General features: G+C 44.3%; 1 protein-coding gene across 1 annotated transcript in view; it reads left to right on the top strand.

The window, feature by feature from the left end:
* The first annotated feature begins 12,026 nt into the window (after positions 1–12,026).
* The window catches only part of TUT7 (terminal uridylyl transferase 7), a 47,025-nt gene continuing 41,260 nt past the window's right edge, over positions 12,027–17,791 (top strand). The window contains exons 1-2 of the mRNA XM_081930370.1: positions 12,027–12,199; positions 15,853–16,368. Of these exons, the coding sequence (XP_081786496.1) occupies positions 15,873–16,368 (496 nt within the window). The 5' untranslated portion in view covers positions 12,027–12,199; positions 15,853–15,872. The remainder of the gene's footprint in view (positions 12,200–15,852; positions 16,369–17,791) is intronic.

Below are 17,791 nucleotides of genomic sequence, written 5' to 3'. Positions count from 1 at the left end.
TGTGGAGTTACACTTGCTTGACACAATGTCATATAACCTCCCCACAAAAACATCAGAATTAATGCTCAATAAAGGGTTGGCACCTTATAACCTGCCAAGAAACTCTGTGCAAATAAATCAGTTCAGTTTCTTCATAAACAGATTGTTTGGAAGCAACCTCAATCTTTCCCCCTATAAATGGAAAGGCGGTTGGAGGGTCAATTTTAAGCAGACAAATAGCTAGCATTGTAAAACCCAGCAAACCTTTTTAACTAGAGGCTATATTAGGATAACTGTAACCACTTTAGGCATACACTCTTAGGTCACTCCTAACAGGAGCATTCTGCACATGCTTCAGTGAGTCAGTTATATCTGCATTCACCAGTAATACTTTTTTTTTTTCAAAATATAGTCCGGCCCCCGACAAGGTCTGAGGGACAGTGGACGGGCCCCTGCTGAAAAAGTTTGCTGACCCCTGATTTTGACCATTGTGGAATGGTGGGGTGGATGGAAATTTGTACTGTGGGACAATTAAGCATTGCCATGGCACCTCCAACTCTCTGAAAAGCTATACAGTGGTACCTCGGGTTAAGTACTTAATTCGTTCCGGAGGTCTGTTCTTAACCTGAAACTGTTCTTAACCTGAAGCACCACTTTAGCTAATGGGGCCTCCCGCTGCTGCCACGCTGCCAGAGCACGATTTCTGTTCTCATCCTGAAGCAAAGTTCTTAACCTGAGGTACTATTTTTGGGTTAGCGGAGCCTGTAACCTGAAGCGTATGTAACCTGAAGCGTATGTAACCCGAGGTACCACTGTAATATGCACACCATCTAAAACTGCTGAACATGTTTATTATTAATAATAATAATAAGGATGATGCAGATGATGGGTTCAGGTCAATCTTGAGAGCAATGTGCACAGATGCCCTGAGGAACCACGTACTTTCTGTTCTTTCATTCTACGATTCAGACTAGTAGTTGCTGCAAAGCCATGTGAAAAATGGCAAAGTGCTTTGGCACTAAAAGAGAACTTTCGTTATCTCACTTTTCCAGAACTCCTGGCTACTTTATATACCAAGACCCATAACACTGGTGCCTGGTGTAAACTGCTTTGCTCTCCATTTTCTGATTTTCTGAACTGTGTCACTTTAAGCTGCTACATTTGGGCAGAACATTTATGCACCTTCAACAGTTGGAAAAACATCAAAAGGAGGTGTTAAATTTTCACTGGATTCCAATTCCATGTGCTTAATAGTCCTTGGAACAAATTTCCTCATGTCAAACAACACACCAGAGAGAATGTGGGCTAGAAGCATATATTCAGCCAAAAAAACAACCACCTTGATTTACACAATTCCTGCACCCAGTCATAGTCTTAAAGGCCCAGTTCTTTTCCACAGATGGAAACCCAAATTCTATGTATCTAACCCAGTTCTCTACTTTGCTTATGTTGCTTGCACTGGAAGCCTTAGAAAACAACTTGAGTCAAGATTCAGTTTGAGCAGTGCTGGCTGAAGATGTGAATGTCAGGCCTCAAATAAGCATCTCACCAAACTATTTGCAACTTCTCCAGATTCACCTTTAACTCCAATGTATTTTTGACCTTCTCCCTTTTCCAGTCAGGTCATCATGCCCACTTTGCAGTAGTTCAAATGCCCCAGCTCTTTTTCCCAGATGCTCTCTTGTTTTGCTCCTCTGACGTAAAACCTTGGATCAGGAATTGGGTGTGTATGTAAGATTGTGGCCTTTTGAACTACAACTCCCATCACCCCTTGACATTGGTCATGTTGCCTGGGACTGATGGGAGTTGGAGTCCAACAGCATGTGGAGGCCACCAGTTCCCTTTCCCTACTTAGCCTGCATTGACTCAGGCCACTTGCAGACTAGTCACTATTTTCTGGTGGGATTCAATCACATATGATCAAATTCAGGTTGCAGAATTAAGGCTGATTTGGAGCTCTCGCCCAACAAACCTGCTTTCCAAAACCTGCTTTTGGCAACAAGGAAAGTGATGGGGAAAATGCACTGGAAAGTGTAGCCCTAAGTTTTGCTTTGACATAACGTCATTAACTTTTTCATCAGCAACTCAAAATGAAGGCTCATGGGTTAAACCACAGATCCTAGGACTTGTCGATCAAAAGGTTGGCAGTTCAAATCCCCGCGACAGGGTGAGCTCCCGTTGCTCGGTCCCAGCTCCTGCCAACCTAGCAGTTCAAAAGCACATCAAAGTACAAGTAGATAAATAGGTACCACTCTGGCGGGAAGGTAAACAGCGTTTCCGTGCGCTGCTCTGGTTTGCCAGAAGCGGCTTAGTCATGCTGGCCACATGACCCGGAAGCTGTACGCCGGCTCCCTCGGCCAATAAAGCGAGATGAGCGCGCAACCCCAGAGTCGGCCATGACTGGACCTAATGGTCAGGGGTCCCTTTACCTTTACCTTACTTTCCCTGAAAACAAATCAGAATGCATGCTCAAACTGTAAGTGCCCTGACGCTGCTCTTGAACAGTGCCTAAAATTAGGGAATGACTTAGGGAATCTGTCACAAGCCCCACAGTCTAGAATTTTCTATTAGATTATTTTCAATTGCATCTCAAAAGTGGTGTTTTGACCATATTTTCATGCCACTTACCTAAAGTCCTTTTAGTGGCGTAGCGTGGAGGGTTCAGAGGGGGCCGGCCGCACTGGGCGCAACATCTGGGGGGGCGCTCGCACTCGCAGCTCTCTGCCCCTACCTGGCTCCACGGGTTAGGGGGCGCAAATTACTTGCCTTGCCCCGGGTGCTGACAACCCACGCTACGCCACTGAGTCCTTTGATGGAGACAAAGAAAGGAGGCAGTGGAAGCAGAAATAAATCCTAGGTTACAAACAAAAGCCTCTTGGTATTTTGTGCCTGAGGACAAACTAAGTAAAGATAACTCAAGGCCAAATCTTGTTACTTTCCTCAGATCAGGTCAGCGTAACTGCATATTTATCTTTTAATGTCAAATTCTTCCTTTAATGATACTTCTGGAGTGTCTTCCATTACAGGAAGAATGAAGCATGGGGAAGACCTTGGCATTTCAAATTTGTGGTTGGTAATCTCACATTGTCATAGCTTTACCCCTTTTAACCAAAGTTTGTTTTCTAAGCAAAGATACTACATGGGTCCTATAAAATGTGGTGGTGGTGTCCTGTTGGCCAGAAAAATGGATCAAATAAGGGGCTTGCATTTACGTAGACCACAACTATAGATGGCCTTTGAAAGGTTTGCACAACTGTTAACACATTAAACCTAACAAACCCCTCCAGCCATGTACAATGGGGACTGCCAAGGGCTTGGCAACCTTTGTTTTGCAGATTGATGCAGGGAGAAAACCAAGGAGATTTGTTCAGCCCCTCGTGGGGCATGCTTGGTTTGGATGGGTAGATCTCAAGCAGTGTAGGCCTGTTCTATGGTACACATCTGGAATGGGGAAACTGTGGCCCTCCAGGGACTACCATTCCCATAATCCATGGGCAGTGACTATGCTGATGGGAGCTGGAGTACAACAACATCTTGAGAGCCACAGATTCCTCGCTGTAGGTATACAGTGGTGCATTGCAATGTGCCTTTGTGTGCAGGAGATTCCAGTGCCCTCCTTCCTTTGCAGAGCAATGGAACACTGTGATCTTCCAATGAAACATTTCCCTCCATGACAGTATTTTTTGGAATAACTCCTTTGGAAAATATTGTGCATCGAGAAGTCATTCGCTCTGGTTTTTCCAGGAGGCACCTGTGAAGAGGAGCTAGCCAGCAGCAACCTATGTGGTAATGCATGCTCTAATCCCCAGCCATCACTGCCAAACAACAACCAACATAGGACTGGCTGCTCTGCATTTTCACGTCTTGTCACTTTTCAGTGATTCTGCAACCAGGTGACTAACAAGCATAACAAAAACAGTAATTAATAATTTTAAAAAACCAATACTGAAGAAGAAGGAATTTAAGCAAGTGCCTATTTATTTATCACTGTATATAGCAGGCACCCCCAAACTCGGCCCTCCAGATGCTTTGGGACTACAATTTCCATCATCCCTGGCCACTGGTCCTGTTAGCTAGGGATGATGGGAGTTGTAGTCCCAAAACAGCTAGAGGGCCGAGTTTGGGGGTGCCTGGTATATAGGAAGCTGCCCAACTACCTCTTCCTCAAAAACTTTGAAAGGTGTATGTGCATCTGGTTAGCCTTTGCAGATCCAGATAAATTTTGTAATAGAAAGTACCACCACATATTTCTCCGATGCAAATAGGGATGTCCCATTTCATAATGATAATTTTACTATTTATATCCTGTTATGTACTGAAGTTCTCACCCTGGGCCAGCTGGGGGATACTGTAGATAGTTCAGGTCCACATATGCAAATAAGGGATCGAAAGTGACGTTCAGTGATTGGATAGTTACAGAAAGTTGATACAGTTACGTTGTACTGGAGCTCTATATAAGCAGGCTGGCTGAGCCCTTCAGTTCAGTTCTGTTCTGGCCTGTGAATAAACAAGAGCTGTTTGAAGAATCGCTGTGTCGTCTGATATGTTCACCCACAACTTAACATATCCCATACAACTTACTGGGTTGCCCCAGCCACTCTGAGCAGCTTCCAAGATATATAAAAACTTAAGTAACATTAAACATTAAACAAACTTCCCTATACAGGATTGCCTTCAGACGGCTTGGAGGTTGGATAACTCCAACATTTCTCCAGTGAAAATGGGGACATCCTAAGGATAAGTGGGACATTTCAGTATCAATTCAGAAACTGGGATGGCTTCTGTAAATGAGGGACGTCCCTGGAAAATAGGGACACTTGGAGGGTCTGCACTACTGAAATGAATGCTTTCAAGTACAATGCTTTCAGAGTTGTAGGGCAACAACAACTGGAGGGCCGCACGTTACCCACCCCAGATTTGCATTTCCCATTGAAAGCAATGGGCCTTGATAGTCAACTTCTTTCCTTTCATTCCAGTTGGGCTTCATTGTGAGTACTAACTGTAGCAGGATCAGGGCCCCAAAGTTCTACTATCAACTGGTATGACTGTGTACTTTTGTAGTAATTAATCATATACATCCATAACGATGATTCCACCACCAAAGCAAAATTGCAATAAACTGTGGGCCAGATTACTGGCCAAAGTAAACTAACGCAGTCCATTACAGCAGAACCAATTAGCATTGGCTATGTATACATGTTAGAAATAATTATATTTAATTAGCTCTTTTCCTACTCCCATCCCAGTTGTATATACTTTGCTGGGGGGAAATGACTCAGACTCACTCTAATGTATTTTTAACACCTTGTGTTTAACTTGCCATATTTTGGGAGAAATTAGATAACATGGCACCGGGCAAAAAGAGAAACAAAGAAAATGAAAATGTGGTCTGCAAAACTATCTGGCAAAATAAAACCGTAATAAAATATTGCATCTAGTTTACACACTTAGATGGCTGGAAGGAGTTATGACTTAAGGTTTTCCACTGCAGCTGCAACTTTCCATGAATACATCAGCTGCTATAAGGAAAGAGAGGCAGGATTTATAGGGTGAGGACATATCTTGAAAAATCATTGCCACTGTCAGAACTGACGCATTTGGGAATCATTGCCCCTTTGTGGAACATGCATCCAACCCCATCAGCTCAGAAACATTTGCCACTGTGCCTTTAAAAACAAACAAAAAAGCCCACCTGTAATCAAGCTCACAAACAGACAGTTTACAACACAACAAAGCCCATTGATTTCAGTGGAACAGAAAAATAACAAGAACAGCACAATCTGTCCTCGATGTTATACATACATACATAAATGTAATTTTAATTGCCTTTCTACATTTCAAACTCAAGACAGCTGACAAACGAGAAAAATACTTTAACTACAACATAACAAAATTAGCCATAAACAATAAATGAAACATTAGGAATACACAAGCAAACGGAACCATTTCCACATGGATCGAAACAAGATCTAAACTAAAGATACAAAAAAGCCAAGAGCAACAAGAGCGACAACCCCACCCCCAACGGCAAACCCCCAACAATACCCCAGCCCAAGCGTTTGTTCAGCAGCCTCAGCCGTGGGGAGCCACTGGGAGCCCAGGCCAGAGTTAAAGCCACAGTTTATTTCTCACAAACAGCCCCTTCTGTTCATCTATGAAGAAAGTGCTACATGGAACTAGTGCACAGGATTTTTTGTGAATATTATATCCAGTGCTTTTTCCCAAGAATGAAAGGTGGCAGTACTCACCATGAAGATGTTACCCTCATCTTCTCGAAATCGCTTCCTGATTTTTGTTATCAACTGCAGATTCCCATCATCCCTAGCTAGGAGGACCAGTGGTCAGGGATGATGGGAGTTCATTCATTCAGCCTTTATTGGCATAATGAATTATGGGAGTTGTAGACCAAGAGGTGTGGACCCAAGATCAATAAACATTGGACAACGATTCTACAACTCTACAATCGTATGACCCTGTTGCTTAATTCTTGACATCTGGCTCTTGCTTTGCGCAAAGTTTTCAGCAGCTCCGAAACACAGCTTTAGAGCATCCCTCAGCTTAAGGGGTCTTTACCTCTCCCCACTGCTTTCTCAGCTCCTCACCCAACCTCACAAAAACACCACAAGGGGGTGTTGGAGAGGATGTGAGTGTGAAATGCCCAGGCTGGTGCTCCCTAATGTGGAGGAAGGACTCTCTTTAACTCCCTCACACTTTTATCCCCTTAGTCGGGAGCGGCTGGAGAGGAGCGATGCCAATGGCCTGCACCTCTGGGCTCCATGGAGAGGGGCGGCCACATGCAGTGGTGCTAGGGGGAGGGGGACAATGCCAGAGGACTCCCTCCCCTCCCTCGGCACTCTCACCATTCACAATTCCTTGATGAGCACCATCTTCCCCGGAGAAATGAGGTTCCCTAGTTCCAGCCCAGTGGCACCTCATTCATCCCACCTTCCTGGATTTGAGCAAAGAAATGGTCCCGGTATTGCATTCTGGCGCGTTCCACCAGAAAAAAAGCACTGCTTATATCAGGATTCTAATCAATAATAGTTTTACATGCATGTTTGAATTTTTCTAGGGATGCGGGTGGCGCTGTGGGTTAAACCACAGAACCTAGGACTTGCCGATCAGAAGGTCGGCGGTTCGAATCCCCATGACGGGGTGAGCTCCTGTTGCTCGGTCCCAGCTCCTGCCAACCTAGCAGTTCGAAAGCACATCAAAGTGCAAGTAGATAAATAGGTACCGCTCCAGCAGGAAGGTAAACGGGGTTTTTGTGCAATGCTCTGGTTCACCAGAAGCCGCTCAGTCATGCTGACCACATAAACCTGGAAGCTGTCTGCGGACAAACGCCGGCTCACTTGGCCAATAAAGCGAGATGAGAGCCGCAACCAAAGAGTCGGTCACGACTGGACCTAATGGTCAGGGGTCCCTTTACCTTTACCTTTAATTTTTCTTTTATTGTTTTGTCACTTGTTGCTTGCCACCCTGAGCTCCTTTGGGATAAAGGGTGGAATATAAATTTAATAAAGTAATAAACTCATAAATATGAAAATTAGTATGTTTATACATGCTGGGAATATCTGGTCAAGAGCAGCTTTCAAGTTTACATACAACTGTTTTCAGCACATATGTTAGCTATTCACAAAAAAGGCTTAAATAAAGATTCCTTTAGGAAACTGACTACTGAATAGAAATTATGTTGTGTATAAAATGGGAGGGACCGTTTCACAAGGTGATGTGAATATACATCAGAAATCTATATTTGGGCTGCAGCTACAATCCTTTTTACACATTACCTTGAATCTGCTGCCATCTAGTGAGAATTGTTGATTTTAAAACGCTTGCCATTCCAAATCAGATTTGTACGCAGATTGAATTGATCTTGGAGGTCAGTTGCATGATTTAGTGGGAAAGCAAGCGAGTTGGCAGACACAGAAGGAAACTGACAACTCTTGAAACTTCTGAATTATCTCACAACAATGTTGTGATACTATAATGATTACCATTAAAATGAAACTGGGAACATCGTCCCCAAACAGTCCCAGCTTTGCTTCTGTCCCTCACCTATACTTTACAGTTTTGCATTATTGTATTCCATGGTCCACCATCATCTTGCAGTTGGGATGAGGAGTAGTCAACTTCAGGTCCAAATGCAGACTTCTGGCCTTCAGAAATCTCCCCAAGACACACTGCTCACTGCATCCCAAATATTTTTGTTTGGCTAAAATGAGTCCACGAACTCTGGATGGAGAACAGAGAGGGATGTGTAAGTGTGAGCAGAAACTGACCTACTGGACATGTTATTTTAAACCTTTTAATGCTTCTATCATATGGGTTTTGTGAATGTTGTAAACCACTGTGATATATATTTATGTTTTACAGTGGTACCTCGGTTTAAGGACAGTCCTGTTTACGAACAATTCGGTTTACGAACTCTGCAAAACTGGAAGTACTGTAGTGTTCCAGTTTGCAAACTTTACCTTGGTCTACGAATGGAAACCGAATAGTGGAAGGGCACCAGGGGCGGGTGGCCTCATTAGGAAAGTGCACCTCAGTTTAAGAACGGATTCAGTTTAAGAACAGACTTCAGGAACGGATTAAGTTCATAAACCGAGGTACCACTGTAGTGGTATGGGGTGCTGAATAGCGATGGAAGGGCATTTTCCTTCACCACTTTATATCATCCTTATACAGCCTCTTTCCATACATGTGGGGTGGCTAGATACCAAAGAGGACAGCTCTTTTGCTCTTCTACTTTTCCATTTTAAATGCAGGCCTTACTCAAAGGGTAACCTTTGAGGGTAACCTTTGATATAAAGGGTATCCTTTTGATATAAAGGGTAACCTTTGATATAAGCAAAGGAGTGCCTTTAATAGTTCTGTGCCTTTAATAGCTTTGAAGAAGAGGGAATTCACTTATATACGCCTACTGAAATTCCCTCCCTGACAGGAGCCTTGTCCTCTTTCCTTCCTTCCTGTTTCCACCCAACCTCTTCTGAAGCATTCCAATGGAAATCGAACACCAATAAGTGTTGTGCCTCAGGACTTTTCATTGCTCAGGGTAGTGATCTGAACACATCAGCATCAAATATAAGTTATGTGAGCAAGAGAGCAAATAGTGTTGGAATCTAACATTCCTTAAATATTTCCAGTATTCTGCTGCTGGTTCAGGAAACATTTCTAGCAAAAATTGATTGATTATAACCAGGGCTTTTTTTCCCCCAGCTGGAACTCACTGGAACTCAGTTCTGGCAGCTCTGGTGGGTACCAGTGTCATTATAAGAGAACAAGGGAAGGCTTCATGGTGAGTTCCGGCACCTCTTTTCTAGAACAATAGCACTGATAATAACCACTACAGAGAGTGAAGAGGCAGAACTTAGAAGAGTCAAAGTTACCGTATTTTTCGCTCCATAGGACGCACTTTTTCCCCTCCAAAAATGAAGGGGAAATGTGTGTGCATCCTATGGGGCGAATGCAGGCTTTTGCTGAAGCCTGGAGAGCGAGAGGCATCGGTGCGCACCAACCCCTCTCGCTCTCCAGGCTTCAGGAAGCTATCCGCAAGCCTTGCAAGCCCGGCGGGAGTTCCTGCAGGCTCACAAGGCTTGGGGCGGCAGCTGCGGCTGGGGGGGGGGGGAAATAATTGTTTTTTATTCATTTCCCCCCCCCCCAAAAAAAACGAGGTGCGTCCTATGGGCCAGTGCGCCCTATAGGACGAAAAATACGGTAATCTAGGTCTGTATTTCTAGTATTGAAGGGACCAGCTAAAAGCAATGGTTTCTCTTATAGTTCAGCTATAGTCTGACTATTTTTTTTTTAATATTAAGTGCATGATTTAATAAATAATCAACTAAATCTGCATATATTTGCACATGAATGAATGAGTTATAAGCACAACATAGTAGACATCATTTTAGAAGGGGCATTCCCTACGGTGTGACAAAAAGGAAAATCCCTTTTCTAAGCTGGCCACACACCTACAATTTTTATGTTATATTAAACAATACAGTACATTTTTAAAATCTCATGTTTGATGCATTGGAAATCATAATTTTAGTCAGTTATAAATGGCTATACAGTACTTGCACTTAGGTGTCTTCCTTCTATGTGTTTGCATGTGGTGGCAAAATCCCACCTTTTGGCATTTCAATCAAAAAGCCTAATTTGTGTGCCCCCACCCCCCATGTGTGAGGCTTAAATAGCTTTAAAGCCTATATTTGCCTATTGGTTGTAGTGTTTACATGCATGAGGCTTAAAGCACCTCTCCCTCTCTTTCATGTTAATATAATTGTTCAGAAGAGAAGGGGGAGAATGCAAATGAGCATTCAACATAAATTTTACCTTCAAGAACCCATCAAAAACTTTTTTAATCTCAGGTAGGACAACATAGCTGGCAGCACTGTGCGCCGGTTTGCACCCTTCGATAATAGTGTACTAGTCAGTATCTCAAGCCTTCTCACACATGCTCTGACAGCAGATGTAAAGGAAAAGCCAGCTATAAACACACCTTGAGCAGTGATTATGTTTTGGAAGCAATTTTGGCAATTATTTCCAAGGAGACACTGTCTCATCTAAGTCCTTTTAATCAGTCCATGGATGAGGTTAAGAGTCATTCATATATGCTAGTTTGGCCTAGTTTCTGCTTGGGTGTGGTGCTATGTCGCAAAGACCTTTATTTTAAAGAGATTACTGTGCTATTTCTACTTTAATATGTAGATGAAGAGGCTGTAAATCATTAAAAAAAAAATCAGAAGGCCATCAGGCAATCCTATTAAAAACAGCAACAACTAGTAAAGCTGGAATACTGGACTTCATCTTCTCTATGGCCCTTCTAGACATGCCATGTTTGTAGTTTTTGCCATTTGTTGAACACAACAGAAGGAACGAAGCTCATGCCTTCCTTCCACGGGAATTACAGTTCCCCCTGAACATAAATCACAATGATGAGTGATGGTTAAATACAATTTCATCCCATCCACAGCCACATTATTAGGATAATTTAGAATTCTTTGACTTGCCATCGCATGAGTAGCACAGCACCTAAAGATTATTCTCCCCTTCCCACCCAATTAGCCAACTGTGGCCAGTATTCAACAATATTTCAACAACATTTAAAGCACAGATACATTTCCTGAGCAAGTTGACAATAAAGGTGGAGCAAAGAGCAGAGCTTGTACCCTGCCAGCCTCATACCCACCGACCACTGATGCCCTTGCATTTGAAGTAACAGCTGTAAAGTGAACATATACATAGCAGTCAACTTTCAGATCTGCAGCCTCACCTGTCCCAGGGACTGTCTATGGGATAGGAGTGGGAAGCAGCGGGAAACGGTGCTGGAATAAGGGAATTTCCTGCCAAGAAAAAGGGAAGGTTGACAGCTATGCACACATATTCTGCTGCAAGTATGGACACTAAGGCAGGGAATGTTTTAAATATGTGTCTGTGCCCAATAGCATGAGATGCCATTAAATAAGCAGGGCGGAAAGGCCGGGCAGGAAGAAATCTGTCCTCCCTCCGTCCTTCTGTATCTTTTTCTACTACCATCTTATTTGTGCACCAAACAGCTTTGTGAGGGGTTGTAACCCCTTCAAAAAGCAGACTGGAACTCTATTCAATGAATATTATGATGCGATTTTTTTTTCATGTTGTAAGCCGCCTTGAGCGTGCTTTTGGAAAGGCGGCATGTAAATAAAACTACGTAAAATAATTCACAATATTTTTTATTATTTATACCCCGCCCATGTGGCTGGGGTTGTAGGTATGTGGTGTGGGGGTGTTTGTGTGTTTTTCCGGGAGGCGGGGGCTTTGTTTGTGTTTTGTCAGCGCGCCTTCGTCGCCCTCCTCCTCCTCCTCCGACGGCGAGGCTCCTTTCGACCATCCGCGGAGGCCGAGAGAGGCGTCTCCCCTGCCTCTCGTGTCATGGCGCCCGCAGCCCGTGAGGTAAACACCGCGCGCCGGATGGCGCGAAGGCGGCGCGACGGGCGCTGCTGAGGGGCGGGGCAGAGGAAGGAGGAGGAGGAGCTGGAGGGCGGAAGGACGAGGAACGAGGAGCGGCGGCGGCGGCGGAGGGGGGGCGGCGAGGATCTCGGACGGTTTTGTGCGACGGGGGCTGCTGCTGCGGGCGGCTTCCGCCTCGGTACAATGGAGCGGCGATAAGGCGGCGGCCGGGGCAGCGAGGAGGCGAAAGCGAGGAGGCTGCGGCCCGAAGGGCGGTTAGATCGGTTACCGAGTAAGTTCATCCTCATAGCCGTCCGGCCGCCGCCGCCTCTTTCTCTCCCCCCCCCCCCGCAATGGGGCTCGGACTGGCTCCCGGGTGGGGACGGGGGAGCGCGCACCCGCCGCCGGTAGTATCCGCGGGAGTGCGAGGGAGACGGGCGGTCCGGCGTTGCGCCCGGGGGGAGGGGAATGGGGGGTCTTTGTGGGCCTGAAGGGCTCTCCCCCCCCCCAAAGTCACCTCAGCCTGGGCAAGGGGAGGGGAGCCCACGGCGACACCCACCGCCATCACCCCCGCTCGGTGCCTGAGGCGTTTTTTCCCGTGTGTTGTTGTTTCACGGACTTCGGCTTAAAATCTGCGCCCCCCCCCGGCCGCAGGAAATAAAATAAAATAGAATCGATTGGGCTGTGTAGTCAAGCCTTTAATTGGAGAATAATACTCAGATGTGATCACCGCTCGCCTTAAGGAGATGAAACTCCCGAGACTGGCCATCCATCCTTAAAGGGGCTCAGGGAGGTTTGCAGAAATCGGTTTGTTCATTGGAAAGGTAGCTCTTTTTCATAAGAGATTTCACATCTGTTTGCGATAGGGACTGAAATGTTACCTGCACACACAATTTTTATAAAGTAATGTAGGCCTCAATGTACATTCGATTAAGGAATAGGCTTTATCTTCGCTCTGTCCTGCTGTAGCAATCATATGTGAAAGACAAAGCAGGGAAGTTTCAGAGGTGCCTTCTGTGTTAAAAAGCTCTGCCTGCCGGCTTCTGCCTTAGTAATTACATATTTACTGAGCTACATGTATTTGATGGGTCCAGGGAACAACTCCCTTGTGAGTGATGACTGCCAGAGTTTATTGTTGGTTGGACACTTTCAAGTATAACATGTGCTGTTCCTGCTGCTTGGCAGCTGTAACCACCAGCACTTTTAAAGGAAAATGTGGATGGACTCAAGGTGAGGATGAAGCAGAAATATGGAAATTATGTTTCCCTGACACTGTGCCTTTTTGTGTGACAGTTAAAATAGTGGTCAGCTCCTACCCCAGACATGATTAGAAAACAGAAGGGTTGAAGATATCCTTATGATATTCTCTCATCTTCATGGAGAATCTGTTAATGTACATAAAAAGAAGCTGAATGACCTATGGAAAGAGCTAGTGTCAGCCTTATAATGAAGTCCACAAAAGGACCTAGCCTGTAGATTTTTGTTTTTCTGTTGTATTGGCCTCTAAAGAGGCTAGTAACTTATATTTCCATACTGGCCGTGGAGGGGAAGCCCCCTCATCTGCAGCCAAAATGGAAACACCAACAAGTAGGGTCTTAGCAGGCTAGTTTTTCCTGTCAAACATACTTGTGGAAGAGGAACAGAGTGATCTGTCACCTCACATTCCATGCTGGATGTGGAGGGATACATTTTTGTTCCTTTGCAGCTAGCACAGCAATCATCTCAGTTGGTAGATGGGCAGCACGCAACCCAACCCTCCTTCACTAGCTTGCTCACTTGCAAGAGCCAGCAAGAAGCCCTGGCAACAAGGAAGTTTGTCACAAATACTGCTTGCCCAGGGATGAGTCAAACCCACACTGTGTATTTAAAACACTTAGACAGCCATGACTTCTCCCAGATAATCCTGGGGACTGTAGTGCTGAAAATTATTAGGAGTGCCTTTGCAGAGCTACAATTCCCAACACCCTTAACAAACTACCTTTCCCAGGATTCTTTGGTGAAGCCATGACTTATGGTGGAATAGGATTGCTTTAAAGGTATCGTGTGGCTTTGACCTATGGTCCCTTCCCGTGTAAGGTTGTGGTGTGGTGGTTTTGCACAAAGATTCACTTTCGTGTTCAAAGCAGCTAACTTGATATACCAGTTTAAGATGAAAGAGAAGTCCTGCTTTTTAAGGGAAATAACCTTAGCTTTTATGTGCACACTTATTGTAAGTTGCATGCACATTAAATTGCTTAGCAGGTGTTGGTTTCCTTAAGAATGCATGAAGATAAAGTGCCCTCAGTCTCAAGAATGATAGAACAGGTGGGACTAAATCTCTTACAGTTTTGCTGCATGTATAGAGTTAATGCTTTTGTCTGATTGCTGCCTGCTTTTATTTTCACTTAATTCTCTTTCTATGTGCCATTTTATACAGTACACTTTGAATTCATGTTCCAAAGGTGCTATCTGTTGTGCTGTTAATTTTGGCTGCTTTCTGTAATCCTGTCAGACAGAGGGGTGGGGAATTTTGACAGCTATGGATGTATGTAATTCTCACAGCTACAAGCCATGCACACTCATCGTAGGATGAGTTAAGACTGATGCCACTCCTTTTCTCCAACTTCTGCCTCTGTTAATACAAGAGCAGGAGGCAAGTCCTGTAATTTGAAGTTCAAAGTGCTAGTTGCCTCATCAGCTTCTTATTTGCTGTGCTAGTCTTTAGAGTTCAGTGCTCTTTGTTGGGTGTTGCTTATGTTTTCCAGGTCATTAGCAGAATGATAGAGGTTGAGGAATGTTGGTTGTGTACCCACCCACACCCTTCAGAGGAGCTCTTAAAGGCAATAGTCTTGCTGGAGCTGCTAATCCGCTGCAGTTTGTATAAATCTGGATATATTACAGTGGTACCTCGGGTTAGATATGCTTCAGGTTACATACGCTTCAGGTTACAGACTCCGCTAACCCAGAAATAGTACCTCGAGTTAAGAACTTTGCCTCAGGATGAGAACAGAAATCGTGCTCCGGCGGCGCGGCAGCAGCAGGAGGCCCATTAGCTAAAGTGGTACCTCAGGTTAAGAACAGTTTCAGGTTAAGAATGGACCTCCGGAACGAATTAAGTACTTAACCCGAGGTACTACTGTACAGTATTAGTGTGACCACCTAGGATGGTCACAATACTTGGCATAAATTTTATTCTGTGACCCATTTCTCTTCTCTCTCACATTTCATGCTATATTTCAAAATCTGACAATTGGTTTGTGTAGGGGGTAACATATTTTTGTTCGACCTCCACAGTCAGAGGCAGTATGACTCTGAATACTGGTTTTCTGGGAATCACAGGTGGGGAGTGTGCTCTTGTGCTCAAGTTCTCCCTTGCATGCTTTCTATAGACATTGGGGTGCCTACCGTGAGAACAGAGTGCCGGACTAGGTGGGCCTTTGGACTGGGCCTCTCTTATGTGGGATAGCTCAGTTGGTAAAGCTTGAGACTCTTAATCTCAGGGTTGGGCCCCCCATTGGATAAAAGATTCCAGCATTGATCAGGGTTGGATTAGATGACTCTTCTGGTCCCTTCTAACTCTACAATTCTATGAATCTATGTTTACCAATACAGTGGACACTCGGGTTGCGAACATGGTCTGTGCGGGATGCATGTTCGCAACCCGCAGCTTTCGCAACCCGCAGCTTTCGCAACCCGCGTGACCACCGAAACCCGGAAGTAACCTGTTCCAGTACTAACGGGTTTCGGCGGTCCGCAACCAGAAAAAACGTAAACTGAAGTGGTTGTATCCCAAGGTATGACTGTAAAAGCTTGGCTGGGTGAGAGAGAGTAGTTTGCCCAAGGTGCCCCAGTAAGCTTAGTGGAAATTTGACGCTAAGCCTCCCACATAGTCAAACGTACCCCTGCCCTCTTCATGGCATCCTACCTGTCCCGTTTTGAACATGTATTTCTTTCCCCATCCCACAGGGAAAGAGCGAACAGCTAATATGATGGGAGATGCCGCAAAACCGTGCTTTGCCAGACGTAATAAGGAGCGGGGGATTTTAAATGAGGAGGATTTCCAGAAGTGTGCTTTACGTCACGATTACCAAGCAATGGATGATTATGGAAATGGACACGGCAACAAGATGGACATAGGGATTGAGAAAAGAAAGGGAGCACTGGGTCACTATGGAACAAGTCCCCGAAAGGGAGCACACGGTGTTTCAAATCACCCAAATTCTTCTAAAAACACTGTTCACAATCAAGGGATGAGGATAAATGAAGCCTCAAAAGACCAAATTAAAAAGTGGGTGTCTGACAACCATCATGCTAATTTAGACAGTTGGAGAGAATACAGATCTTCACCCCGGGCTCCTGTGGTTAACAGGACAAGGAAGGATTCTTCTCATGAGTGTGAGAGCCAAGGAAACAGAAATGGAAGGAAGCAGCTCCAGAGAGACTTAACAAGTGACGATTTATCAGATAGGAAAGGAAATTCTGGTAATATAAACACCTTTGGATCATTTTCTTGTATTTTAAATTCAAATATTTTGGGGTGACTGTAGTCTTAAGAATTGTCTTTAGGTATCTTCTAACCTTAGAAAATATAAAATCTACAATATTTCAAGATTTGCTAAGTTATGGCTAAGTTCTATTGCTAAATTATGGCACAATACCTGCTAATCTAAAAAACAACCAAAGAATGACTGGGTTGATATCAATCCTATATCTTGCTTTAGCTGTTGTGGGGTTTTCTTTGTAGCAATCATAGTTGTATCCTGTGTAAGGTAAGTGGCTAAAAGCTGTGTCGCTATCTGCCTTCCCAATAACTATGAAACCCACCAGAAAAGGTTGGGGGGAAATATTTCAGATTCATAAACAGTTGTCCCAATATTTTATGAATGTCGTCTAAAATTTAACAGTAGGCCCTTAAATTTACACAGTATTGCACAAATGCCCATGTGACAGAATCGGTACTTGGGGACAAAATCTAATGGGCAGCTGTGTTGCACAGTTCTTACTGAAATGGTGATGGTCATGCCCAGCTTACACAAGAGAACTTTGGCGTGTATTGTACCCTACATGGATTGAGTAAAACAAGCGTCTGAGATTTTTCCATCTTCAGCCACCTGCTGTAGCCAAATCAAATGTGCACTGGTGCCAGGGGCATATGGGTACTTCCAAAGCCCTGAGTGGGCGCACTTAAGGGATAAAAATATGTTTAAGTAAAAGCTTGATTTCCGGCTTAAGGCATTGGTGGGAACCCTGCTGGCCTTCTGTTGCTGTTGGACCATGTCTTACATCATCTGCGTCTAGCATGGGCATTGTAGTTCAACATCTGGAGGACCACAGATTCCCCATCCCTATCTTAAAACTACTTGATTTCCTCTACCGCCACCTGCATTCATGGCTGTAAGTTAATGTAGCATGAGAACAGGATGCTTAGGATAATGCTGTTTTCTGTTTGGTGACACAAATATTAAGAGATGCAAGCTTAAATTCCAAAAATTCACAGTTGGGTAATACCTTTAGTAGGATCAACCAGAATGTTACAAACTAATAACAAGTTTTGAGTTCTGCAGAACTCTTCAACAACTAAGGTGTTGGTGGGGGAGGACAAACAACACACACACACACACATGCAAAAAGTAGGCCAGATGCTGTAGCCATAAGGTGATTTTGTAGACTCCTTTCCAAGACGGAGGCTGAATAAATTTTTGCTAGATGCTACATAGATCAGGTTACACACCTAGGATTTTGGAATAAAGAAGCATTGGCCACCTCCCATTTTTTAAAACAAAAAGCCTAGCTGTTACCAAGATTAGTCCCGCACCTTAAGCAAAACATACAGGTGCCTAGTTGGGTAGAGAATTTTAAGGTGATCTCATTTTTTTTTATGCAATTCAGATGACCAGGAGCTGTT

Source organism: Podarcis melisellensis, assembly GCF_964234715.1.
Source record: "Podarcis melisellensis genome assembly, chromosome: 11".
Lineage (NCBI taxonomy): Eukaryota > Metazoa > Chordata > Lepidosauria > Squamata > Lacertidae > Podarcis > Podarcis melisellensis.
Note: the sequence above shows the minus strand (reverse complement) of the source record. Positions and strands in the feature narration are given on the sequence as shown.